Raw genomic sequence first — 26,800 nt, forward strand, 5'->3', positions numbered from 1 at the left:
GATCAAATGTTCAAAAGGGGGACTGGACGGACTGGACTGATCGGGACCGGCCACATTTCAGTTCGATAGCTAGGACGGAATGTCCGATGGAGCAGCCTTGGGAGGCGGCTTGCGTTTTCCAATCACAAGGCCTTCATCTTCCGACTCATCCTCGTCCTCGTCATCGCAGTAGTATCTCGACTCGTCCTCTTCGGACGACCGGGGCGAGTTCGGACGAGGGGGTTTGAGTGTCTCTCCGGTTCGGAGCATGGAGGGCACTTCGGCCAAGTCATTGCCCTTGACCGAGTAACCATCACCGGAAAGAGACGATGCGTTGGAGACGACCGACGGAATGCTAGGGTGGGAGGCACTCTGGGACATGCCACTGGTGAAGTCGTCAGCAGAAGATGAAGAGATGGTAGCCGAGGTGGAGGCGGCCAGCCGATTGTTGGTGTTGTCGGGACATCCTTGATTGCTAGGTGGATTGACGGGCGGCAGGAGGAGCGATTCAGTAGAATACATCGCATAATCAACTCTTAAGGTACCGCCTTCGTTTGCCTCGATGTCGCTCCGCCTACGGCGTAGGAGTGCATCCCTTGTGAGGTTAAGAGATTCTGCAGGTGATGCATCCTCGAGACGCGAAGATCGCTTGCACCGGTTTGCGTGACCAGGGGCCACTTGATCGGCAGAAGGGTGTTCCTCCTCATGCCACAGGCCGGGGATCCGCACTTGACCATGAGCCGATGCACTGCTAACAGCAATGCTAGGCTCAGCAGAGCGATTTTCTCCATCTCCATGCAGAGATCCTGAATCGCCAGACGGAGAAGTGCGCCGACTGCGACTGCCTCGTGATGCCCTTCGAGCAGCACCGCTGAAAAGACTACCGAGATTGGCCGGTCCTAGGGCCTCGATGATGGAAAGTGGCCGAACAGTTGATGGGACATCGAAGCTGGATGGTTTGGCCGTCTTTGTGGATTCTGCTGTAGATATTGAAGACTTTGCGCGACGAGGAGGACCAGGTCGGGGTGTCACGGTAGGAGGTGGAGTGGCGAGCTTGGTCGCAGCCGCAAGGTTTGCTGCAGCTGGTTGCACGGCATCGAAATAAGATGCCCAGTCGCCTTCGTCCACCGGGCTTGCAGTAACGCTCTGGGCGAGGGGGTGTCCTTGATTGCCAAATTTGAGTGGCCGGAATAATTCCTCGTCCCCTCGCAAACTGGACCGGCGGCTGTCGCGGGAGGTTTTCCCGAATGTGCTGTTACTTGAGGCAGAGGACAGTGTCTCAGTAGACGGTGTTGTGCTTGATGTGCGCTTCCGGTGTTCCTTGTCCTTCGATCGACCGCTGCCGAACCATTTGGCGACATTAGACCGAACCCGCTGAATGAATGGGACTTTGCTGACAGCGCTTGTGACTTCTTCATTCGAGACCTCAATTCGCTTCCCCTTACTTTGATAGCCAGGGTCAGTCTCCTCAATCCAAATTCGAGGGTTGGGAAGACCATGGTGTGTCCAAGGGTGGTGTTTAATCTCTTTCAAGGTGATTCTCTTGATCGGGTCTTTGGTTAACAGACGCATGAGTAGATCGTATAGCTCATCGTCGATATCCTCATAGACAAGCTCATCATCATTTCTCAGATTCCACTGATTGGAGTCGGACGCCTCATCCATCACGGGCACAAGGCGCTTCCGTGGAATGAAGACTTCCTTCTTAACGATAGTCTGGAACATGCTGTACCCGTCATCCGAAACAAATGGTAGGCGACCAAAAATCATTCCATACAATGTGACACCGAGCGACCAAACGTCGACCGCACCAGTAATCTTGGGGATCGACCCAATGGTTTCCACAAAGTCATCGCCAGTGTAACATAACTCGGGGGCATAGAAAGCCGGAGTGCCAACGGTCTTGGACAATTCACGGGCATCGTCTAACTCCGTCGCATCGGTCTCACCCACCTGCTCTTCTTCCTCTTCCCGCATTGGGCGCCCCAGGTAGGAAACACCGAAATCAGAGATCTTCACCCGATGATCGCTGGTGACGAGCAAATTGGCTGGTTTGATATCCCGGTGGATTATGCCCTGGTAGTGGAGGTACTCTAAGCCAAGAACCGAGTCCCGGAATGCGCTGCGGGTTTCAGCGATAGTCAAACAAGGAACGAAGGCCATGTCATCGCCCTCTGCAGACCACTCAGGTTCAGAGGGGGCGTAACCAAAGCTACTAGAGGTTGTGCTGGAACGTCGTTCGAACGGGTAATCTGAGTAGGAGCCGTACATGCTTCCCTCGACGGCATTTACAGACGGGTCATGGGAAGAGGATGGGCTTGAGTCATCTGTTACTGCAACAGAACGGCTAGATGATCTCCTGATAGGAAGACCGCCCTCGTCATCCTCCTCGTCGGAAGATTCCGCACCGTGCTCCAAGCTCCAAGCGGGAATCGGCCCTTGCTGGGCATCCGCAGCCTGCGCTTCAATCCGCTCACGAGCCCTTTCGCGTTGCCGCCGCAGGTGCTGCGCAGTTCGAATGAATTGGTGGCTCTCTTCCAAGAACGCAGGGGTGTCTGGGATTCCATTCTTTTCCCGCTCAAGACGTAGCTTGTCGACGTGGACAATTTCTCGTAGACCCTTCTTGCGCCAAACAATCTCGCCATTTTCAACATATTCTAGCACTATGTATACCTTTTGTCGATTCGGATCATCGATGACTTCGAGCAGGCTGACCACATTTGGATGCCGCGCCTTCTTCAGGATAGCCACTTCCTTCTTCACTTTGTCTTCTGGATTGCCCAACTTGCCTAACCGACGGCGAGTGGAGTAGCGCTGGACAATCTTGATAGCGACTTTCTGTTTGGTCGCAACGTGCTGGCCGAGTTTCACTTTGCCATGTTCACCCCGTCCAAGCTCTTCAAGGATCTCATACTGGTTGATGGTTTTGTTTCCTGTAATCATATCGCGATCCACTTCGGCGGTGTGTGTTTCTTTTGGGGGTTGAAGGTGTGACGGATGGAGAAGTGAACTTCCCGTCGAGACGTCATCATCCGACGCGGTTGGGGTTCCCAAACGCGAGTGTCTCATGGAAAAGAGCCCGGGACTCGACAGTGGAGTGTTGCCCGCGGTACGAATACCACGGGCATAGGAGTGTCTAGGTAGCGAATCCGGTTTTGTGAGGTGGGGTGGTTGCCAGGTGGGATGCACCTGGGACTGGAGGGAAGCATAAGATTGGTCGGGATAAACAGGTAATTGATGATCCGAGTGTCTCGAAGCGTGTCGAGTGCCCCTTCCAATGTTTCCACTTTCCGAGCGGACGTCGACCACGATGCCCTCGTTGAGGGCTTGTAGCGAACTCGATGACGAGCGATTCGAGGGGGTCCGGGCACCGTAAAGGCCGGGGAAAGCCTGACGGAAGGTCGCAGCAGCTTCCGACACATCGGTGATAATAGATGGTTGTTCCACAGATGATTTGGATGGAAGACGAGACTCAAGTTCGGTCGACGCAGATGCTAGTTGCGATGACTCGTCGGATCGGCTGAGAATCCGCTTGTGATTTTTTGAGACATGACCATTCCGAGCCAGCTGATCCGGATCCTCCAGACCAGCTTGCGAGGACCGAATTTCTGTCATATTCCTTTCTTCCTTCTATGGTACTCTTTTTAAAGGGAGGGGGCCGAGGCAGCTGTGCCGAGAGTGCAGTTGAGCATTCTAGTTGAACATCCTCCAATTCGACACTTAATGTTGTGGGGGGAGGGGGGGGGGAGGTTTCGTTCAAATTGGTTCAAGGTGAGCTGACAAAAAGCTCTGTTGGCATGCGCGAACAGGTCGGCATTACTTTCGTGAGATCAATAGGGATGGCGACAAATGAGCAACGGAAACCGTGTACCGGACAGCGGGTTAGCGCCTTAGGGGGGAAGCACACGAGGTAGACCTGCTACTGCACGAGGATTTGGACGATCCCACATCCACACGTGGGGATTCAAAAAAAAGGAGTGCCGTTGCAACAGATGCTATAAATAATTTGGGGTTAGGCTCGTTCGGATGGCCAATTCTCGGGGGTGGAGGTGGGGTGGGGAGCAGGGAGATCGGAATCAATCAAAAGTGAGATATCCGAAAGTAAACGTGGAAAGGAAAGGCAAGACAGCCAACAGCTGTAAGAATTTTTTAAAAAAAGAAAGAGAAAAAGATGGAGAAGCTGCGACAAGAGGGGAGAGTTGAAGAGTCGAAGGGGGGGGGAGGTTGGGTGGGTAATATGGCAGAGCGATGATCGGGACGCCAAGAACCCAAATAATTTTTTTACCATTGACAAGCCCAAATGGCCGATCAAAAATGAGTCCAAAAAAAAAAAAAATTGGAAAATGGAATAGATACACTCCATACGTGTTTCAATCGATCTTTATTTTATAGAAATCTTTGATATCAACGGTAATCCTCATACATAGTGGGGCTATCAGCTCTGAAATTCCGGGCTGTTTGCAGATGAGTCTAACATCTTCACTAGGGAGGGATTTATTAAAGACTACGGGGTATATATAATTTTACAGAATATAAATAGAGTAGGTATGTAGGTGGTTTTGTTCTTTCCCAGTGACGGATTTGCCACTGGGCTTTGGGTCTTTACGTCGACTTACCCGTGGACTAAAAGTAGAGGAGTTGACATGGATGACAGAGTACGGCAAGCATGTAGGCAATAAGCCTAAACTAGAAGTCATCGTGAGAATACCTACGGAAAACGGCCGACCATGGTTGCCCAACGTATGATGATTCTTATTTTTTTCTTTTCCTGGAACCCGATTTCCTCGGCTCCGACACTTGAGATTCATCTACAGTACTCCGTAGAGAGACTATCCATGTATAGAGGCTACTCTGGCCCTGCCTATGTGCCATTTTACCTCCAATCATCTCCCCCTCAGCTCGGCACCTCCAAACTCCTAACTGTTTGGAAACTGTTTTATTAGGGATTCCCCCCAGTACTACATTTGCCTTTCCCTTCTTTTTTTTGTAGTTCGTCCCAGTTGACGGTAGAAAAAGGCAAAACTGTGTCCGTGGATGGACCTTCTCTTCTTTTCGGGAAACTCCATGCACTCCGACTTTATTTTGTACATACAAACAGAATTGTTTGTAGTGTGGTGAATAGATAAATGCTTGTGGATATAGTATACTGTGACACTCTCTAATACTATAATACTACTCTGTACGGAATCTCCCAATCTCCCGGGAGGCATCCTGCATGAAGCTCTTTTAGGGGAGGAAATTCCCATGAAAAAAAAAAATAAATCCGCGGTCTGTGCGTCAGAGTATCAGTGCGCTATCCTCGACGTCATCTAGGGGTCTGGCCCCAATTAGCCATCTGTCCCTCTTGGTACAAGCAACCTTCGAACTATCATCTTGGTACTTAATCATGTCCGGATAAAATACTGTTGGCACACCGCCGTGTTTTCTTGTGACCTGTGAATCTCTACGATTGGTTCTCTGCGGAATTTTGGTGTTAAGATGTTCCATGAGAACTTTTTATGCGTCTAAGGATCAGACATGTTCAGAAATTAGTTGCTTTTCTCCGCTCAATCCCCACAACTTACGGTGCGGGGGATTACTCGACCAACTGGCGAAAAATGGGCTAAACAGACTGGACCAGGATGGTCGTGGGGTTTAATGAGCGTTCTTTGAAGTCCACCCCAGACGCTTTTCAGTCTAATAGTATACTCATCTTCACTTCAGGACATAGCGGAGTGGATAAGAGTAGACATCCTTGTTGTCGCATATGAGAAATGGCCGAGCAATGGTTACATGCCGTATGCTAGGCCATTATAGTCGTCTTCTAGTACAGGTATAGAGCGTGCGAAAATTCCACTTGCTATTACAATTGTGGCACAGCTTGCCCCCCCCCCCCCCCCCCCCGTAGTGGAAGTTCAGCCTAAACGTCCGAGACAACACGCTCTGCAGCCAATTCCGGCGCCGAAGCATACGATTCCAAACCGAGCTAATCCTATAGGAGACCAAGAGGCGGGAGCACCCTGGACACTTGTCCGGGTGGTTGGCGATGCCTCTACCGTTTCTATAACACAATCATCTTATGCTGCAAGAGATGCAGTCTTAAATTTGCTCTGTTCTACAATCCATATTTCAATCAATATTAGATTTTCCCCAGGACGCATATACCTACAGTCCCCGAGCGCAACCTGCACCGCAGCGATCAAAGCACACGAAGATGAGTATGGCCTCTGCTCACCAACCGCAATCCTAGTTTCAATTCCACATCCCCCGTGGAATTCAAGATCCGTGTTGATGCTAACTGAGAGAAATGGTTCGTGCTGGACTTGCCAAATGACGAAAGGGGTCCGAGGGGGGGTTTTGCTCTCCGTTTGTGATTGACTCCCGTTCGACCGAGCATGTGCCATGCTATAGTCCCTTATTGTTCTGTGTTAACGTTGAGTTGGATTTGCCATTTGACTGTGCTGAATACCAGACATCAGATGCCCGTGGACTAGGCACCGCCGTGAATGGTATTTGTGCGCAGGCACGGTGCGATGTGGTTTGATTTGGATTAATGTTCTCTGTTGGTATCAAACTGCTCGAATAATTTTGGGTTTGGAGTAAACTCCGACGGTGTTTGGTAGAAAATGGTACTCAATTGGAATACATAGTTCTATCTGTGATTGTATACAAGTCCACAAGTGGTAACTCTGATGTCTTGGAAACCCGTTAAAGAGTTCACATGAAGGCAATTGAACGATCACAAAATATCGGATATTTGCCTATCATTGCCGAACAAAATTTTACTACCTGCCCACCTATCTCACTTACTTGTCAAGATTGACTTGCTAAAATCAACTAGCTTTCCCATTTATGTTTGCTTTCCCCCTTCGCCTCTCGTGTTTTGGAGACTCAGCGCCCCCCAACGCCGGTGGCTGACGATTATAGCCGCTGAGCCTGGGTAGTAGTTTCCATTTTCCATACACGGGTTCCGTTTGAGGTACCTTCAATAAGCGGGATAGCTATTTGCTTACACGTATAGTTCCATCAGGACTATAGAACATGGCCTAAATTAATCACAGGTGATTACATAAACAGCCAAGAGCATAGCCACGGATGAGCCCTAGCATTCTAGAAATGTGACACCCATTACATCCATTAGACGTAAGATCTCTCTCTTTCGGGTTTGTCTAGGCTGGAATAGGATCCCCAGCAAATATCACGTATTTCATGGCTATACTAAATTCACTTCACGTCAGCATGATGTAGTCCGCAGGAAGACAAATGCGGACTTGCCCTGCATCTAATTGTTCTGATACGTGCATCTAGTATAAAAGAGGCATAGCCCTGCTGAGGTTGCTGTCGTGTATCTCCCCTTCCAAGGCTAAGATGAATTTTGCCCTTCGTTTATCAAGGAGCTTTCCTTTCAGTCAACTCGAGTCCCGCGTTTCTCAGAGACGTGCAATTGCAACTTCCCCTATCGCCATGGCACCCCGCATCATCGACACAATCAAAAAGAACCACCGGGAGATTGAATCATATTATGGCAAACTAATTACCTCCCAGAATGAGGATGAACAGACTCGCTTCCAGAATCTGTTTACCTGGGAGTTAGCTCGACACTCCATTGGAGAAGAGCTGATTGTTTATCCTCTCTTTGAGAAACTACTCTCCGAGGGCGTGGCAATGGCCAATAAAGACCGTGATCAACACTTGAAGGTGATTTAAAAGGCTCAGCTGCTACCTATCATGGTGCTAACGTGATGTGATGGGTCTAGGTTAAAAAACAACTGAAGGCGTTCCAAAAAATGACACCGTCAGATGCGCAGTTTGTTCCTACTGTCAGGGAGCTGATGGAGAATCTTACCGAACATATCAAAGAGGAGGAGAATGACGATCTACCTAAACTGGAGCAAGCCTTGACTCAAGAGGATAGTGAGGAGTATTCTAAGAGCTTCGGTCGAACGAAGATGTTCGTCCCTTCGCGTGCTCACCCTAGTGCACCAGACAAGCCCCCGTACGAGACAGTTGTGGGGCTTCTGACGGCCCCCATCGATCATCTCGCTGACCTCTTCCGTAAGTGGCCTGATAAATCGGGGATGCCTAATCCATCTACGAAATAAAAATTCGTTGGGATGAACCTTGCGGGCTGCAATAATCTGGACTCTTTTCGGGATGTTGTGTACTTCGGTTCCAAATTAGTTCTCATTATCACAGGTTCTATTTGGTTCGCTAACTTAGTACCGAGGCGGTGATCCACAAAGATCTTCAGCCCACTATTCCGCCGACATGACGAAAATCGACGTAGACACCTTGGAATGTTGGGCTTTGGGTCTGGTTGGAACCGATTTACTTTCAACACCGCGGTACCTTTTGCCTTCGGTCGACTTCTGTTTGAGTCTATCTAGAAGTCAGCCTCAAGTTGCATGCGTGGTTGGAAAGATGTGAGAGCTCCTAGCAGACTTGTGCTAGCGATAAGTCCCCTAGATCTAATAATATTCCCCGTAGTGCCTCTGCCGAGCTATCATGGGAACTTATCATTCAAGTCAGGCCCCATTAATTTCCTGACTTTGATAGTGTCCTTCAGACACCCAGCAGGTCTACATCCCTAATCCTACCTTGCCTCCTAGTCCCTGATGCTAGCAGGATACAAACATCCTCACCGGCCATGTCGCCAATCCTGATTTCTCTCAATTATTCCTTGCCACTGTCTAAATTTGATGGCATGCTTCGTGTTCATCTGCAGGGCTAGTTTAAGACAGCTTGGAATCTTTGACTAGGTCTGCAGATCCTGTGTGCTTATGGGGTTAACGGTAATGACCAAACGAGTTGATCTCCAATGGGGCGCGATTTCCTTCAAGATGAAGCTCCGACCTACTTTGAGCCTCAAACGAACACTCACAACCAGCGGACCTGGGCACTGATTTTCCCTTCTCATGGCGTTGGGGAATGTTTCTTTAACCCCTCGGACATGGATCGTAGTGAGGCGATGGGCCAGTCTTCAGTGGAGGCAAACGTAGCAACTTGCGGTTGACTAGACGTCAATATGACTCCATCGCATCTGGCCACAGATACCTCGTGGCGTTGCAGATATAAATATACCATGAACATAGCCTTCAAAATCCGATATTCGACATTTCCCATCTACGATTACAAAATCTACTCTGTCCATATCTCCCTATCATAATGGTCGACAACCCAAACCCCGGTAACTTCCACAACCGACCTCACGAAGAGGTCGAGAACATTGCTCGAAAGGGTGGACAATCTAGCCACCACGGTGGATTCGCTTCGATGGATCCCAACAAGCAGGTCAGTAAAAAAGCAGAAAGCAATTTGAATACAACCCAACTCACCCCACTGAAGAGGGAGATTGCCTCGAAAGGCGGTCACGCTTCCCGTGGAAAATTCGAGCCAGGAAGCCCGAGAGCCAAGGAAGCCGGTCGGAAAGGAGGTCGATCCGCCCACCAGCCCGAGGAATAAGGGGAATAAGGGAATGGATGACTTTTATTCGCGTAGCAGGGGGCGCTTCACCGTAGCTGGCAAGCTGCTATCTCCAGCTATCGTTTGGTTATACGGTGAAATGAATCCAATAAATTTAGTACAATCTTAGGGCTTTGGAGAAAAGGTATCCCATGTTCTCTGGAGTGATGCATTCATTTAGAATTGGGGCTGCTTTTTTTTTTTTTTTTTTTTTTTTTCCCGACCTTCTTTTAGTATACGTATTGACAACACTTTGAATCAACCGTTCCTACAACCTATCTTCATGGTTGTCAAGATTGAATTTTTTATATTTTGCATTTTTAGAGACACAATCCCCACTCTTCAACGGCCCGCATGGGGACACTTGATCACGGCAAAAGAATTAAAAAAGCCCAGTAGTCTCCTTGAATTTCCAAAAATCAACCCTTACGCTGAATATGGGTTGCTACTATATATGTACCTTTAAATGTACGTTGTATTGTGAGGGAATACCACATCCAACATACTGATCCAGTGAACCATGACAAACACACGATCATCCATCGTTGCCAGGCAACGAGGTGGATTTCGCGTCGATCTAGCGCTATCCATCAAGTTCTTTCTTTGTTTATGTTGTAGGGGCGAGCAAAGTCGGCATGAAACGACTGAGTACACTTGATGATTGGTCTACAATATACAACATAGCCCTGAGGGTAAACAAAATTTGCTCAATACAATGTCACTCATCTCTTTGCCTTTTCATTCTGAGGATCGTTGACATTGACACTACCACCTGTCAAAAGTATCATCTGCATTGCGCTGTCCGAAAATAGATCTTCGCGTGGCACGCCATGCTCGCTGATCCTGGAATGTATCCCTGCTTCTGATTGTCTCGGAGTGCAAACACCATGAAGCACCGAAAGGTAAAGGTCTTCCTGCTTGCGCTTCTTGCGCTAGTTAGTACCTCCACTGCAATCCCATACACCCCGTCCTCTATCTTTCTTTCTTCCCAGCACAATGACTCCCTCGCATACATTCTCCGACCTAGCTCCACTGGTCAAACCGAGTTCGTCTCCCTCAACCTGTCCAGCAGTATCGATGTCGAGAATCTATCATTTCAAACCCTGTTGAAGAGCACGCCGTTTTACAGTTCGGATCAGAACGCGAGCTTTGTCGCCGCCATCAATGAGCAAGGGCTCATCACAGTCTACTCGGGCAACTGCCACTGTGCATCTGATAACCCGGTGCTATGGCAATTCCACCCAAACAGCAAAAGTTCAATCGGCAATGGGACCTGGGATAGGCTGCCAGTCATTACCAGCGATGCAACAACCGCAGCGAACTACCTGGCGGCGGGATTCACGTATTCGGCATCCAAACAAGAAGATGAGAGCTCCATGTACGCTTTTGGTGGGATGTGTCCATTCGCGAACAGCACGGATGAAACATGGGTCTCGGCGGCCAACTACTCCCAATCAACGGTCGTGCTCGGACCGAGTCCCTACTACAATACCAAGTTCACCGCTGCCACTGTTGGCAAGCGCGCGCCCCCTATCGCTGAAGCTGGAATGGCCGTCGTGCCGCTCCAGCCTGCCTATGCTGCCGATTCGATGGGGAAAGAACAGGAATTTTTGTTTATTGGTGGACACACTAGCCAGGCATTCCTAAACATGTCGCAACTGGCCATTTTCTCGCTGCCGCAGCAAAGTTGGAGCTTTGTTTCTGTAATCTCGAATTCGACATCAAAGACTCAGCTGACGATCCCGGACACGGTTTCTATTGAGCCTCGCTCCGGTCACACTGCAGCTCTGTCGGAGGATGGCAATAAGGTGTTTGTGTTTGGAGGGTGGGTGGGCGATATGACTGTCCCCGCGGAGCCGCAGTTTGCAGTTCTAGAGCTGGCAGAAGGGTTTGACGGAGCCACCGAATGGATTTGGACAGCACTCTCGTTTGAAGGATCAGGGATCGCCAAGGGTGCTGGCATCTTCGGACATGGGGCGGCAATGCTCCCTGGGGGTGTGATGATGATTTCGGGGGGCTACAACATCCCGAAACCATCCTCGAAACGGGCCTCAGCGACTGCACAGTCCAACGCGCGGGTCTATCTCTACAATACGACTGCTAGCAGTTGGGTCACTTCTTACCGCCATCCCGCAGCAAGTTCGTCGAACGCTTCCTCCAGTTCCCGTAAGCTTTCATCATCCCAAAAGGCCGGCTTAGGGGTTGGACTGGGCGTTGGATGTCCCGCTGTCATGGCCATCATTTTGTGGGGATGGAACTACCACCGAAAGCGCCGCGTCAAGGTCAAGCGAGACTCGCAGCTACGGGAACTTGCTTTGGGAGCGGAACGTGCTCACTTCTGGGGTCGAGACTGTCCAACCCAAGCAAGCAGTATTCGGTTTTCTGGAATGAGCGAAATAAGAGATGCCCCCATATATCCTTGGTCGGCAAATCGCAGCCAGATAACAAGGCCTAACTGGACAGACCAAGGCGAAGGCCCGGCGGAGAGGACTGGGCTGCTGATGGACCCTACTAGTCCAGTCAAGCAAAGCCGTCCCCCTGTGATGCCTCCGGTGAACAATAGGCCATTCTCTAATCGAAACAGTGAATACCGGCGCAGTGATGCTACTGGTGATATCCACCCTATCGATGAACGCGAAGAAGATGAAGCGACCTTCCGAGAAAATCTCTTGCCAACCATCGCAGATGAATCAGGACCTACGGTCAAGACTACAGAGTCCGAAGACGCTTTTTCAAATACCCCTTATGCGACTCCTCGGAGCACCATCTTCGGCGTTGGCCTAGGTCCTTTCTACAGCCGGCGAAAGGAAATTGGATCCGTGGATGTCGAGTCTCCGACAAAAAGTGAACGCACAGGCACCAACCTGTCAGACCATTCAGCGTTTTCCTTTGCGTCCTCTCAGCCCGTGGGCAAGGTCAACCAAGCACGAGGTATCCTCGTTGATCGAGCGCTGAGCTGGAGCAGCGGACGCGAGTCACTAGAGTACTTCGCCGCAGCCTCAACACACAGCGACCCAGAGGGCGTAGCCCCCTCCGAGAATTCCGTGTCAGCGGATTCATATTCTACAGCCCAGACAAACATGGCCAACCGCCAGGCAGAGAACGAGTCCCTCCTCCTCGACGCCCTTGACCCCACCCCGCCCTCATCCCCTTCGAAACTGCCCCGAGAATCGAAACCCACTGCCTCGGACTGGGCAATGAATAGCATGCACCGAGCCCTAATAATGACCCACCGCAGCCCCGACAGCCAGCTCTACTCTGATACCAGTAGCGCTGGCACAATGCACCATGCCTCCGGCATTGACCACCGCAATATGCTCGTTGGATCCCCCCAACATACAGTCCCGGGCCCCAGCACATCGCGTCGGGTAGTTAGCGCTTCAGCAGAGTTGTTCTACCGCAAGCAGGGTGCCAAAGACTGGAACGCGCACCAGCGAGTCTCAGACGATGTGTTCAACACTGCCCGGTCTACAGGCGATGATCGTTTCACCGGTGTGGCGGAATACGTAGGTAACGAAGCGGATTTCAGCGATGACGAGGAAGATGATTGGGACCTGGAGGTTGCTGCCGAGGGTCGACGAGTCCAGACAACTTTTACTGTTCCGCGAGAGAAACTCCGTGTCGTTAATGCTGCTGCTGGCGATTTTGAAAGTATGTCCGAGCGCTCTATTAATCTGGGCACTGGGAACCGGAGGGTCAGTACCTAGATCTGAGATCTGGGATTTTGTTCACTTCTCCTGATTGTCTCGTTTTCTTTTCTTGGTTTTACCTTCTTGCTTGTATTTTTGCATGTGCCTTCTTCTTCTTCTTTTTTTTTCTCTTCGTTTTGTGGGCTTGAATTGGTGTCTGTATCTATGAGAAACACCCGGAGATGTGTTGCATTGCATTGCGTCGCTTGTACACAACTTTGGTGTGCAAGTTTTCGGTTGCCGTTCTCTCGCTTGGAGTCTTTGCTTTTTGTCACACTGGTTTTAGTGGGTGGCTGCTGTTTTCTGTCGCTTTTGTTTTCCACGGCGGTCTTTTGATGCCGTCCCGAGATGAGATGAGATGATGGTCCTGATGAATTGATGTTTCCCCTTTTTGTTTCATGATTCTTCGCTGTAGAGTGAACGTTTGTTGGATTAGGGAGCGAATCCAAAAATGAGAGATCTTGCTTTGCGGTCATTAAGCCTTTAGAAGTTACTATCCTTCTTGGACAATTGCATACATAGAAGAGAAAACGTTGGGTTTGAAGTAAATGCACGAACACGGCATCTATGTACCACTTTTATAGGTCCATGATACTTTCAAGTCATGATAGATGTCGACATGAACTTTTGCAACGACGCTTGTTTATTAAATATTTAATACAACTTGTCAGATTTCCTCCCGTTTACGACGATGCAGCACTCTTGGGCGCGGTAGCAGGGTTCGTCGGAATAGTCTGAGGCTTCCGGGGAAGCAAGTTCTTGGCGCCCTCGCGGGCATATTGAGCCATGAGAGCATCCATGACAACCAGCGATGACATAGCCTCAACGATAGGTACAGCACGGGGGGTAACACAAGGGTCATGACGACCCTTAGCCTCCAAAATACCCTCCTCACCGTTGTAAGTAGTAGTGGTCTGCGCTTGGCCGATAGTAGCAGCAGGCTTGAACGCGACGCGGAAGTAGATGGACGCGCCATTGGAGATACCACCCTGGATACCGCCAGAGTTGTTAGTCTTGGTAGTGAGGCGGGGGCTGCCTGCAGTCTGGTCGACGATGAAGGGATCGTTGTGAATTGAGCCGGGGACCTCGCAGCCTCCGAAACCGGAGCCGATCTCGAAGCCCTTGGTTGCGGGGATGCTGAGCATCGCGTGGCCGAGTTTGGCTTCAAGCTTATCGAAGCAGGGCTCACCCAATCCAACTGGCACGTTGCGGATCACGCATGTTACGGTTCCACCGATGCTGTCTTTATTGTCACGGAACTTCTCGATGACTTTGGTCATGCGCTCAGCGGCGGCGGTTTCCGGGCATCGGATGGGCGCAAAGGAGTCGACGGTTTTGCGGTCGATCGTCTCAATAAGCTTAAGGAACTCTGGGTTCGTGGAGGGGGAGGGGTGTTCGGGGGTCGGGGGGAAGAGGTGCTCGTTGCCGACAGAGGAAACGAAGGCGACGATTTCAATGTTATGCGCCAGGCTGAGGAACTTCTCGGCGATGGCACCAGCGGCGACACGGCCTGTGGGGATTGAGTTAGCGAGAGTAGTTGGTTTCCAATGTGGGTGTTTACACATAACGTACCAATGGTCTCACGGGCGCTGCTGCGGCCACCGCCACTGCTGGCCTTTACGCCGTACTTCTCAAGGTAGGTGAAGTCAGCATGGCTAGGGCGGGGATACAGGTCCATTGTACTGCCGCCGTAGTCTTTGGGACGCTGATCCTCATTGCGGACAACCATAGCAATTGGTGTGCCCAGAGTGACACCGAACTCTGTGCCTGACTGGATCTCGACTCGGTCCTTTTCGTCCCGCGGGGTAGTGAGGGCGCTTTGGCCGGGACGACGCCGGGTCATTTGGGGTTGAATGTCGGCTTCAGTAAGCTCTAGACCCGGAGGACATCCGTCGACGATGCAGCCGACGGAGCGACAGTGGGACTCGCCATAGCTGAATCGTGTTAATAGTGATGTGTGTGGTGAGCGGTGGGCAACTTACGTGGTGACACGGAAATATTGACCCCACGTCGACATGATGGATGTTGAAAGATGGTCGCAAGGTAACGAAGGAAATCTAAAAGTTCAAAAAACTCCAAGATCAATCAAAACAGTAAAGTAGGAAAGGTGAACCAGGTTGATGACTGACCGCAAGTAGAGAAAAAGGAAATTGGAAATCGACTCATCGCTGGGATTCCTATCTGGGACTAGCGCAACCGACTATCGGCCCATAACGTTCGTGATGCGATCAATGACTTCGTCCACCCTTGCTCCAATGCTCGCCCTTCGAGGATGTTCCTCGTCTTTGGCTATTTGGACCAATCCACTGAAGCATCGCTGGGTCCGCCATAATTCATCGTATCCCGCTGACCAATTCGCCGAGCTCGCCAGCCGTCCCTCCTCTTTACACCAGATTTACCAATCGCTATCAACAGATCCCTATGTGAACCTTTCGATCGAGCACTTCCTACTAGAAAATGCCCCGGCAGAATCCAGCATTTTGTTCCTTTATGCCAATCGACCATGTGTGGTCATTGGTCGCAACCAGAACCCTTGGCTTGAAACAGATCTCCGTGCACTTCATAATGACCGCAGGAACGGCACGACGGGAGAAGACGAAAATGCAGTATTTGTGCGTCGGCGATCAGGTGGCGGGGCTGTCTTCCACGATGAAGGCAATCTGAACTACAGCGTCATATGCCCGCGTACCTCGTTTACACGCGACAAGCATGCCGAGATGGTAGTGCGCGCACTTCATGAGGTCGGAGCTACCAACACTAGTGTAAATGAGCGGCATGATATTGTTATGGCCCGAGCAGAGGGACTGCAAAATGACCCCAACGAGCCTCCCACACGCAAAGTCTCTGGCTCTGCGTTTAAGCTCACTCGACACCGAGCTCTCCATCACGGCACTTGCTTGCTCGATTCCCCGAATATTCATGATCTTGGCCGGTACCTGCGATCATCCGCCCGCCCGTACATCCAAGCCAAGGGCGTTGAAAGCGTTCGTTCACCGGTCGGGAATGTTTCGGCTGCGTTAGCCGACTCGTTCTTTTCCATGCAGGGCGTGGCTCAAAGTGTAATCGAGCAGTTTGCTCGGCTCTACGAGGTACATCCCGATGCTGTTCTAAGGGCCCAGCGTGCTCATGCCAATGAGCCTGAAGTATTTGCTGGAGATTCTTGGGTGGCTGGTACAGTGGGAGAAGTGCAGGGCGAGCAGGTGCCCGCCATTGGGAAAGGGATTGCCGAGTTGCGCTCGTTGGAGTGGAAGTACACTCAAACACCACGGTTCACTTTCTCGACGTACCCCATTGAGGAAGACCCTCGTGAACGGCCGCCACTGCCATCCTCGCTCCCGTCAAGTACTCGTGCATTCCTCCGCCTGCAGCATGGCGCTATCGTCGAAAGCCACATCTCTGTCTCACCCGATGAGTCCACCGCATCCGACCAAGCTAATCACGTCCATTCAGCACTGAATGGACAGAAGCTGCACGAGATTACCTTGGCCCGGTGGATCGAGATCTTAAAACAGGGCCTTGGTAAGACTGAAGGAGTTGATGATGTTCTTGTGAAAGAGCTGGCCCGATTCTTGGGCGGCCTTCTGGGGGGTTAACTGACCAACTGCATCGATGCCATGTGATTTTTGGCGTGCATAGATATCGAATGCTCTTGGACCCGATGTACAATATAATCCCATGATATCCTACACGAGGAGCTATGTTATTGGTTGCGTTGCCTGTCTCCTTCATTGGTGGACGATGATTTCCCCACTAATAGGACTCTCGCAGCTTATTTCGGACAGACTAGCCTCTTGCCACTGATGATCTCCTTACGTTACGTCAACCGGCTAAATTCAAATCCCACGCCAGCCCCAGGATTTCCCCAGGAATACGCACAGATCTAAGTGGCTGAATCGGCATTCTGGCCGAATTCGGACTCGCGACAAAGTGCCCTTAGGTATTACTAAATGTTATCACAGTCGCGCGAACCCCGATATTAAGTGCCTATTAAGTAACTTATAACCGGCGATTAACCAGACGCCAATTTAAATGACACCTACAAACAATACATCAAACAAAATTAAAAACAAGCTACCTTATCATCGCGAACTCTACATAGTCTCTAGGCTTACAGACGTACGATGTCCATCCACGCTAACGGCCGAACCCCCTCCCAGGCCTTTAGCAAATCCCTTTTCCTCACTAGATCCGACCTACAAGAGGCATGCCGCGCTATTATCGACCCGCTAGTACCTCTATTTACACCAGGTGGCACACGCATCAAAGTAGGCACGTCGACGACACGATTCGACGAAGGCGGCGCCCAGATTGAGGGATACGCCCGCCCGCTATGGGGCCTAGCCTCGCTGCTGAGCGGCGGATATGAATACACCGAGGCCGAGCGCTGGCGCCAGGGAATCATCAACGGGACTGATCCGGAACACCCGGAGTTCTGGGGCCATATCGAGGATATGGATCAGCGCATGGTGGAGATGTGCCCGATTGGGTTTGCGCTTGCTGTTGCGCCTCATGTCTTTTGGGATCCATTGACGGAGAAGCAGAGGGGAAATGTTGGTAGTTGGTTGGCGAGCATTAATGCGCGCGAGATGCCGAATACGAATTGGTATGTCATAACTTGATCTGCCCAGGATGTGCTTTTGTTGGTGTGGATTGAACGAGTCAGCTAATAGTGGCCGGGACGATTGTAGGCTGTGGTTCCGCGTCTTTGCAAACTTAGGCCTCCAAAAAAATGGCGCTGCGTACTCTTTGTCTCGTATCGAGGCAGATATGGACCATTTGGATACCTTCCATGTTGGCGGAGGATGGAGTAATGATGGACCAAATAGTCATCATCAGATGGATTACTACTCGAGCTCGTTCGCTATTCAGTTCTTGCAGCTTCTCTATTCGAAGCTGGCGGGTGACTTTGATTCTGAGCGTGCTGAGCGCTATCGTCAGCGGGCACGGGAGTTTGCTCAAGACTTTGTGCACTACTTCAATCCTAATGGTATGTCTCGGATGGATCTTTTTGATATAATTCTCTCTGGTCTTTGAGGATGTACCTTGATCCTGACTAGAAGTACTATCAAACAGGCAGTGCTATTCCATTCGGACGCTCTATGACCTATCGATTTGCCATGGTTGGATTCTGGGGTGCATTAGGCTTCGCAGATGTCGAACTACCGGAACCACTGACTTGGGGCGTGGTGAGGGGAATTATCCTTCGCCATTTCCGGTGGTGGTCTATGCAGCATGACATGTTCAATAATGATGGCACCTTGAGTCTCGGCTACTCGTACGCTAACATGTACCTAACGGAGAATTACAATTCCCCCGGGTCACCGTACTGGTGCTGTCTCTCATTCACCCCACTGGCACTACCGGACACACATCCCTTCTGGTCCGCGGAAGAGGAGTCTTACCCGAGTTTCTCTTTGCCCGAAGTGGTAGCCCTCCAATATCCCAAACACATTGCCATCCGTCGTGGGGGACACTCGTTCCTGTTGTCATCCGGCCAAGCATGCCACTACCCACTCAAAGCGACACAAGCCAAGTATGGCAAGTTCGCATACAGTTCTACTTTTGGATACTCGGTTCCGACGGGTGGCTACCGGCTTGAGCAGCACGCCCCAGACAGCATGCTTGCGTTGTCAGACGACGGCGGCGACATCTGGCAGACTAGACGGCTGGCGCTCGATACGCATTTCGAGGAACCCGAGCTCAATGGTCAGCCTATTCTTGTCTCTGGCTGGAAACCGTGGCCAGATGTTGATATAGAGACCATTCTCATTCCGCCGACAGAGGAAACTGAAAATTGGCATCTGCGCGCTCACCATGTGCGCACCGGTCGCGCTTTGCAGACTTCCGAAGGTGCCTTTGCTATTTACGGATGTCGCAGTGATAATGGTCGTACCTTGGGGCCTATGACTGGGGATGATTCTGAGGGGACAATGCATGACAGTCGGAGTGGGCTTGTCGTTTCATCGGCTGGGGCTGTTGGCATTGCCGAGATTCATTCGGCTATTGAACGGGCTGGTCATATCATCTTGGCTGATCCAAACTCTAATATCATTCATGGACGCACGCTTTTGCCCTCGCTTTTGGTGGATTTAGCAGCTGGTCAGGATTGCTGGTTCGTGTCGGCTGTGTATGCTGTTCCAGACCATCAAAGGGATTGGAAGGCGGCTTGGAAGAAGAAACCAATTATTCCAGAGTGGCTACAGAAGAGGATGGAGAGCACAGATCGGAGTTGATTTCTGGGCGACATTCCAGTTTTGTATGCAATACAAATGAATGGGGCCCTGCGAACATCTTGATTTTACTGTTTTGGGATTAGCCCTAAGTTTCCAAGTTCTCCCGCAGTCCGGGGTGAGATCAACAGCCGATACCTCACTTTCAACCGTCGAATCTTCTCTCTTTGCCGGCTAAAACAACCCTCTTCTCCCATTATTTTCGCCACGGTTAAATCACCAGAAGATCAGCACATTCGAAGTACCACATACTAGCCTAGAACTTTACCCCCCGTACGCCTCTTGCCTATATGAGAGCTGCACGTGAATCAGCCGTAAGCATCTTTGACACTTGGATCCTTGGACCAACCCACAAGCATACTAGACATGTGAGCAGTAGTCGCTTTTTGCAGCCTCGGTCTTGCTTCGGATTCGTGGATGTTTTCATCCATCTTCCCTCGCCTTGTTTCGTGACCCTGCTTTTGTCCCGTAGGCCACTCGGTGGCCGAACAAAGATAACTGAGCTTAGGATCATACCTCTCATAGGCTTCAAGCTTATAGTCTCTTTCCACCTTTAATGTGTATATCAGTTCACCGTCGGCATCTTGTGTTTAAATTCTTTGCAAGCTGGTACCAGAGAATTTCTTCTAGACTGGTTAATTCCCCTCGACTGGAATAAGCCCGATCATCTCCATTCACCCCTTTTACTACTGTCCAAGATGTCATGGCTTCTAAAGAAGATCGTTCATAATGAGGCAATGAAGGAGGATCCTAAGGAGATCTATGGGTGGAGGGTCTTAATGCTTGCCGGCTCGGTCAGTCTCTTTTCAGCCATGGCAGTGATAATGATGCTAGATTTACAGAGCTAAGAGTCCCCAGGCATGTTTCGGCGGAATGCTTTTTGGAATGGACTCCGGTACCATCGGCGGAGTATTAACTATGCCAGGATTCAAGAAGTGAGTCTTCTTTGGATTCCCTGACATCCAGCGATTCTGACTAGTGTCATTGATATAGGACATACGGCCTGGAGGATCTTTCCAAAGTCGCGGCAGCAAATCTTTCGGCCAATATCGTCTCCACGCTCCAAGCAGGATGTTTCTTTGGAGCTCTAGTTGCCTCTCCGATAGCAGAAAAATGGGGTAGACGGCTTTCCCTAATGGGCACAGCGGTGGTAGCTGCACTCGGAATTGTCTTACAAACTGCAGCCAGCGGACACATCGAAGCCATGTATATCGGACGGTAAGACAGATATTCCCGCCTTCAGTCATCCACCCATCGGTGTAACCAGATATCTAAACCTCTAGACTGATAACTGGCTTCGGGGTCGGCGCCGCATCCATGATCAACCCACTCTACATCGCTGAGAACGCGCCGCGCGCAGTCCGCGGTGGTCTCACAGGCCTATACCAGCTCTTCATTACAATGGGCATCATGCTCGCATTCTGGATCAACTATGGCTCGCTGCTCGACATCGAGGGCCCCGCAATGTACGTTGTTCCACTGGCAATGCAAGGTCTCCCCGCAGTGCTCCTGGTCTTTGGTATGTTGATGTGCAACGAATCCCCCCGCTGGTTGGCCGAACAAGACCGGTGGGAAGAAGCCCGCGCGACTCTCTCCACAGTGCGTAATCTGCCCTCTGATCACCCATACGTAGAAGAGGAGTTCGCGGCCATTGCCACGCAGTTGGAACAGGAGCGCGCACTTGTCGCTGGGTCCGGCTTTTGGGACTTGATGAAAGAGATGTGGCTTATTCCGGGTAATCGCCAACGCGCGATTATCTCGATCGTCTTGATGATTTGCCAGCAGATGACTGGAACCAATGCGATCAACTACTATGCGCCCCAAATCTGTATGTTGCTTTTCACCTCAAGTTATTGCCGTTGAAAAATCACCCAGCTAAAAAGTCGCAGTTGAAAACGTGAGCGCACGCTTCTATCTCTAATCCCCGCAAAGCGAGAATATAAGAGGCTAACCACATCCTATCTCCAGCTCGGCGTAACTGGCAATGCAACCAACCTCTTCGCAACTGGCGTCTACGGCATCGTTAAGATGATCAGCTGTGGCGTGTTCTTAATCTTTGTAGCGGACTCGCTCGGCCGACGCCGCTCCCTCCTGTGGACCTCGATCGCGCAGGGCTTGACAATGATGTACATCGGACTGTATGTGCGCATTGCGCCACCAGTGGAGGGCGCGCCCGTCATTCCGGCCGGGTATGTTGCGCTCGTGTGCATTTTCCTCTTTGCGGCATTTTTCCAATTTGGATGGGGACCCGTCTGCTGGATTTACGTCTCCGAGATCCCCACTGCCAGGTTGCGCTCACTGAATGTTTCTTTGGGAGCTGCTACGCAGTGGCTGTTTAATTTTGTTGTGGCCAGGGCTGTGCCAAATATGTTGGCTACGGTTGGTGATAATGGCTATGGGTGAGTTTGGCTGACAAGTTGATATCTTGGATAGTGAGGATGCTGATTTTCGGCTGCGCAGAACGTATCTTATCTTCTCGTGCTTCTGCTTCTCCATGTGTGTGTTTGTGTGGTTCTTTCTTCCGGAAACCAAGGGTGAGTCGAGTCCTCGAATAGTATGATGGCATTCTTTGCTGACAATGGTGCGCCTATAGGATTGTCCCTCGAGAAAATGGATGAGCTCTTTGGAGTTTCGCAGCTGCTTGAGCATAAGCATGCTGGCGAGGAGCGAACCTCTATTGGCGATGGAGTGGATAAGTCGTCCGAGGTGCATGTTGAGTGAGTGAATCTGTGATCCACTAGTCTACATCTAAGTGGAGTGTCAATGAACGTTGAGAGCGATCTAATTCAAGAAATCAACACTGTAGTTTCAAAGACTATTTAGTCATCGTAATTTCATAGACATCATCAAAGTACCTGGATAGTCCAACCCTCTCGCAGGATATGTACAGCGGTCCCAACACCTCGAACGACGGCCAAATCCGTCATTATAGAACAAAAAAAAAATTATTCGCCAGCGCTATGAACCCACGAAATTCGCTTGAATCAAACCTGGGAGACCGAAAATGTAAAAGGAAGGAAACGACTGGCTCAACCTATCAACGTAGTGGCGATGGCTTCTTCAGTCTGCAAGTGATGACAGGGGGCCAGAGAATGGCCAGTGGTGTGCTGAACAAAAAAGAAGGAAAAAGTTCCAAAAGAAAGAAAAGATGAACGCGAAATGAAACCTACAGAATCATCGGACGTAGTTAGTCGGACGCCGACCAAGTAGCCCACGCTGGGTCTGGCTGCGGGTCATACGGCGGGGAGTAGGATCATCGTCCAAGCTCAAACCACCTATGCCTGATCCGAGACCACTCCGCCGGGGTGAGTAAAAGGCGTTGGAACCCAGACCGGGGTGATTCCCATACCGAATGTTGCGGTTAGTGAAATTGGTGGCGGCGGTTGTAGTTGTAGCTATAGTCTCGGTGTCGGAATCTCGCTCATAATCAGACAAGGACTCGATTTGCTTTAGAGATTCCATGGTGAAACTATGTGGGTTGCTGTTTTGCTTGGAGGTGTTCTGATTGGCAGCGGGGAAGGAGTGGACAGTTCGAGATGAGGTAAGCCCATACTGTGGCACGGAAGGTAATGCTGAAGAGAAACTGGACGCCGCTTCGGTATCACCAAATGAAAGCGAAGGAGCGGATGGTGGTGACTCAAATGATCGGTGCACAGGAGGACTGCTGACCCGAAGCTCAGGCGTAGGCTTGGATGAAGATTGGCTTGCGGGCCAGTCAAGGGCACCTGGTTGACTCAGATGCGGTGATTGTGACTGCGGATGTGGTGATACAGATCCCGAGTTCTGCTGGCTTTCGAACCTGGCCATATTGTAGAAAGATAATACATTCATGGTCTCTTGTGCAGCCATGAAGATCAGGAGTAGTTTGCCGTAGCGATCGAAGTAGTCCCGATTGAGCGAAACGGTGGGTAAATGCGCCCCCATGTGGACAGCGACGCCAAGTTCGGTGATAGATATGAGAATCTCCATGCCATTCCATTGCACAAGAGGCTTTTTAACCATGGTTATCAAAGCGAACCCCGCAACAAGGCTTGCCGCGCCTAGGGCAGCGATCTCCACGTAATTTCCTGGTATCAAGACCTGGTGATTCTGAGAGAAAGTCCATGCGCTGATGAAGCTGACTAGCAAACCTAGTCGGAGACATCCATAAAAGAGAAGACGTTGCGTCTCATCGAGGCGCGGGCCCTGTTTCTGCTGTTGTTGAGACCAACCAGGTCCTTGAGCAGCATCGGACTGGAAGTTAAAGGCACGGTCAAACAGTGTTTCCAGTCCGGTGGATGTATCATGATCATGAGGAGGAAAGAATTTCGGTTCCTTAAACACTGGTTCGGCATCGGTACGCCTTTGCTGCCAGTGGTCTTGCGGTTGGGTAGGACTGCGGTGGAACGGATTAGGTTGAATCACTTGCTCGATGGGCTTTGTTGAAGTCTGGGTGCGAAGCTTCCACGCAGGAGAAATCGGGGCTGCCGGGATCTGCCCCTGAAAAGGATGAGGACCGGCGAGCACAGACGGCTGATCTCGCCGTGTCACAGTCGGCCGGAGGTTATGGGTAATAGAAGGGGACCAATCCATGCCATCATTCTCCGCAAGATTGGAGGCAACCGTAAGCGACTGTTCAACGGGTGACGGAGATTGAGGCTGGGCCAACTTGTTGATTGGAAAGCGCTGCTGTAATCCAATAGTGTTCGCCTTCGGTGTTCCGCCAGATCTTGTGATTCTAGTCGGCACGGGCGACTCAGGCAGTGCAGAAGAAGACGCCTTGGGGCTTTCGAATTGAGTTTCCCAGCTATTATCAGACCAATTGACAAGTGGACGGCTGGAGTAGCTGACAACATATCGAGAAAACAAAACCGACTGTCAAGGTTAGCGCATGAAAAGTTCAAGGGTCAGGACATGCTTACCAGAACAGTGAAAACCATCATCAAAGCATGGAAGGCCGGAATCATTTTGGTGTCTAACCCACTGGCAGATGGATCCTTTACCACTGCCCAGAAAACACATCTTACCACCATGACAATGAGTTGGGCTTGATAGTACTCTGCAAGACCACAGAATTTACCGGGCATTCCGTCTACCTTCATGCGCAGCTTTGGATTCCACCAGAGTGAAAGTGCACCTGCGATCAATGCCAGACCGGCAGTCGGTACTAGGTCAGGCGAGCATTCGCTGGGAATGCGCTGTAACCGGATAGACTGGTTGATGCACGAGATCACAGAATTGGGTGCCATTGGAGGCCGTCCGGCATCGGGTAAATGTTCGGAATTGAGGGAGGTCTGCGAGAGGGTGGCTACACTGATCATATTCCAGGCTAGCTGACCAGCAATACTAGCCCAATATGCAAATGCACCCACGAGAAGAAGCAAGCTTCTCCAGCTCCGGTTCCTCACTTGTCGTGATTCTCGGTTTGCTCGGCTTTGATCCATCATACGCCTAAGGTGATCCGATTTCGCTTCGTAACCAGCTCTTCTGATGCGAGATTTGACAATGGGTTCGCACGACTCGCAAACCTGGGGGTATCGGTCCTCCAGGCTTCTGCGGAACTGCTCATACCCGCGTTCGTATTCGCTATTGCTGGGGTCGTCCGAGGGAGGGAAGTAGGAAGCCAGTGAGCTTGTAAATAGATGCTGATTTCGAGCACATTTGACGCAAAATGACTGGGATCCACCGAAATCAGTTGATTTGAAGGGCAGGTCTGACACGCCAGGCGCGTCGACTTCAGCGTTGGTGACCACAGCTGGAGGGTCTGTTATTTCTCCTTTCTTTGTAGAGAACATTTATTAGTGCAATCCATGTAAAGACTCGAGGGAAGGATCTATCAACCTACCTCGTCAAAGAAATTATCAGCCTCACAATGTTCACAGCGGAAATTGCGAACAGGCCCGCGACGAGAGCGAGCGGACCGCTGCCCACAATAAAAGCAGGTCAAACGCTTGGAAAATAGAGAAGCCATGACATAGTAACATGGAAGAAAACACAAGTGAAAGCGTTGGTGTAAACAAGGGAGAGGGTTCCGGATGCCAAAGAGAGGAAAATAAAACAAGTCGGAGCTTGCACGTGGGGGACGTGTATGAAGTACCGCGACTCCAATTTTGTTCACCTGCACTTCAGAACTTGCACTTGGCTACCCTATTGCCGTTGTTGTTGACATTCATTCTCTTTCTCTTTCTATCATTATTCACTCTATTGTTATGATCATGAGATACTAAACCCCTCGGGCGGTCTCACCAAACTCTTGAGACCCTGCAGTAGCTATCCAAGATGCCCTTCCTCCATGCTTCCTTATCCTTCTGGGACCTGCTCCTATGGTGTTCTATCCTAGCAATTACACTTGGGACCAGCATTCTTCTCGTGCGTACCCTTTGCTCATACCATTGAATCAATCTAAATTGTTCATCTCTCCTAGATTCTGCTCATCACCCTCACGATCTCCCAGAATACCATTCCCTCCAAATGCCGTCCAAGGGGATCTCCTACCCACGTGTTGGTAGTCCTTGGAAGTGGTGGTCATACAGCTGAGATGTTCTACATGCTCGAACGGATGAATTTCGACCCCCAAGTCTACACGTATCGGACATACGTCGTGAGCTCCGGAGATAATTTCAGCGCAGATAAAGCCAAGGATTTTGAGGCTCAACGTGTACAGAATTCCCAGGGTATCCATAACAACCGCTACACTATTGTCACTGTGCCACGTGCCCGGCGGGTCCATCAATCCTATCTCACTGCGCCATTCTCTACGCTTCAATGCTTCTGGGCTTGTCTCAATGTTCTTCGTGGGCTTCACCCAGACCAAAAGCTCCCAAAGGAATACAGCTCGCTTTACCCGGATCTGATTCTCACAAACGGTCCCGCTACAGCAGTCTGTGTTGTCGCAGGCGCCAAACTCATTCGTTTCTTTTTATGTTTGGTCCAATGCACTGCCTTGTGTCGTGGTCTGCGAACATCCGCGTTTACATCCGCACCAAAGCTGCGCACTATTTACATCGAATCATGGGCCCGTGTGAGCTCGCTTAGTACCTCTGGTGTCCTGCTGTTACCTCTGGTCGACCGTTTTCTTGTTCAATGGCCTGCCCAGGCCGGACGACGGGCATGGTGGGGGATGAAGAGAACACAATATGCAGGATGGCTTGTGATCTAAGTGCTGTACCCTGGCTTGATCTGCTTAACCCGTCATTTGAATCTGATAATTGCAGGCATCACAAGAAACGACGTTCTCGCCAGGCACGTACCTAGGTAAGAAATGAATCGGTTAATAAGCAACGGCATCTCTGCACACACACTCAATGTAAGATATTTAGAACTCCGCAGTGTAAGAAGTCTACAATTCGTGGTGATCGGTTACAGGATCTTAGACTGTTGAATGCAGATCGGTATATCCCAACTTGGAAATAGAGTATTAATTTATGTTGTATTTAGATCACTCTACATCCATGTAGGCTTTCCCTCTAGGGCCATGCTAGC

At 50.5% G+C, this 26,800-nt stretch overlaps 10 protein-coding genes across 10 annotated transcripts; 7 read left to right on the forward strand and 3 right to left on the reverse strand.

Moving 5' to 3' along the window:
- Positions 1-69: 69 nt before the first annotated feature.
- Positions 70-3,594, reverse strand: Pdw03_4537 (Serine/threonine protein kinase, putative; the record flags this gene model as incomplete). Its single annotated transcript, XM_014675559.1, has 1 exon — positions 70-3,594. The coding sequence occupies one exon, from the start codon at positions 3,592-3,594 to the stop codon at positions 70-72; it is 3,525 nt and encodes a 1,174-aa protein (XP_014531045.1).
- A 3,828-nt stretch (positions 3,595-7,422) lies between these two features.
- Positions 7,423-8,497, forward strand: Pdw03_4538 (hemerythrin/HHE cation-binding motif; the record flags this gene model as incomplete). Its single annotated transcript, XM_014675558.2, has 4 exons — positions 7,423-7,656; positions 7,716-8,013; positions 8,246-8,381; positions 8,446-8,497. The coding sequence occupies 4 exons, from the start codon at positions 7,423-7,425 to the stop codon at positions 8,495-8,497; spliced, it is 720 nt and encodes a 239-aa protein (XP_014531044.2).
- A 626-nt stretch (positions 8,498-9,123) lies between these two features.
- Positions 9,124-9,420, forward strand: Pdw03_4539 (Conidiation-specific protein (Con-10), putative; the record flags this gene model as incomplete). The annotated part of the gene is made up of 2 exons (XM_066100772.1): positions 9,124-9,249; positions 9,304-9,420. The coding sequence occupies 2 exons, from the start codon at positions 9,124-9,126 to the stop codon at positions 9,418-9,420; spliced, it is 243 nt and encodes an 80-aa protein (XP_065956172.1).
- An 887-nt stretch (positions 9,421-10,307) lies between these two features.
- Positions 10,308-13,127, forward strand: Pdw03_4540 (Galactose oxidase/kelch, beta-propeller; the record flags this gene model as incomplete). Its single annotated transcript, XM_014675556.1, has 1 exon — positions 10,308-13,127. The coding sequence occupies one exon, from the start codon at positions 10,308-10,310 to the stop codon at positions 13,125-13,127; it is 2,820 nt and encodes a 939-aa protein (XP_014531042.1).
- Positions 13,128-13,792: 665 nt separating this feature from the next.
- Positions 13,793-15,126, reverse strand: Pdw03_4541 (Chorismate synthase; the record flags this gene model as incomplete). The annotated part of the gene is made up of 3 exons (XM_014675555.1): positions 13,793-14,619; positions 14,682-15,043; positions 15,092-15,126. 3 exons carry the CDS (start codon positions 15,124-15,126, stop codon positions 13,793-13,795), a joined length of 1,224 nt encoding a protein of 407 aa, XP_014531041.1.
- A 205-nt stretch (positions 15,127-15,331) lies between these two features.
- Positions 15,332-16,702, forward strand: Pdw03_4542 (Lipoyltransferase and lipoate-protein ligase, putative; the record flags this gene model as incomplete). The annotated part of the gene is made up of 1 exon (XM_014675554.2): positions 15,332-16,702. The coding sequence occupies one exon, from the start codon at positions 15,332-15,334 to the stop codon at positions 16,700-16,702; it is 1,371 nt and encodes a 456-aa protein (XP_014531040.2).
- Positions 16,703-17,230: 528 nt separating this feature from the next.
- Positions 17,231-19,342, forward strand: Pdw03_4543 (Uncharacterized conserved protein UCP014753; the record flags this gene model as incomplete). The annotated part of the gene is made up of 3 exons (XM_014675553.1): positions 17,231-17,712; positions 17,798-18,096; positions 18,183-19,342. The coding sequence occupies 3 exons, from the start codon at positions 17,231-17,233 to the stop codon at positions 19,340-19,342; spliced, it is 1,941 nt and encodes a 646-aa protein (XP_014531039.1).
- A 695-nt stretch (positions 19,343-20,037) lies between these two features.
- Positions 20,038-22,060, forward strand: Pdw03_4544 (MFS quinate transporter, putative; the record flags this gene model as incomplete). Its single annotated transcript, XM_014675552.1, has 8 exons — positions 20,038-20,133; positions 20,198-20,274; positions 20,333-20,557; positions 20,623-21,167; positions 21,229-21,236; positions 21,308-21,738; positions 21,800-21,873; positions 21,933-22,060. The coding sequence occupies 8 exons, from the start codon at positions 20,038-20,040 to the stop codon at positions 22,058-22,060; spliced, it is 1,584 nt and encodes a 527-aa protein (XP_014531038.1).
- A 453-nt stretch (positions 22,061-22,513) lies between these two features.
- Pdw03_4545 (Integral inner nuclear membrane protein ima1) lies at positions 22,514-25,289 on the reverse strand (the record flags this gene model as incomplete). Its single annotated transcript, XM_014675551.2, has 3 exons — positions 22,514-24,193; positions 24,241-25,098; positions 25,164-25,289. 3 exons carry the CDS (start codon positions 25,287-25,289, stop codon positions 22,514-22,516), a joined length of 2,664 nt encoding a protein of 887 aa, XP_014531037.2.
- A 308-nt stretch (positions 25,290-25,597) lies between these two features.
- On the forward strand, positions 25,598-26,477 carry Pdw03_4546 (UDP-N-acetylglucosamine transferase subunit alg14; the record flags this gene model as incomplete). The annotated part of the gene is made up of 2 exons (XM_014675550.1): positions 25,598-25,687; positions 25,743-26,477. The coding sequence occupies 2 exons, from the start codon at positions 25,598-25,600 to the stop codon at positions 26,475-26,477; spliced, it is 825 nt and encodes a 274-aa protein (XP_014531036.1).
- Between the last annotated feature and the right edge of the window lie 323 nt (positions 26,478-26,800).

Source organism: Penicillium digitatum, chromosome 1, assembly GCF_016767815.1.
Source record: "Penicillium digitatum chromosome 1, complete sequence".
In the NCBI taxonomy this organism is placed as follows: Eukaryota; Fungi; Ascomycota; class Eurotiomycetes; order Eurotiales; family Aspergillaceae; genus Penicillium; species Penicillium digitatum.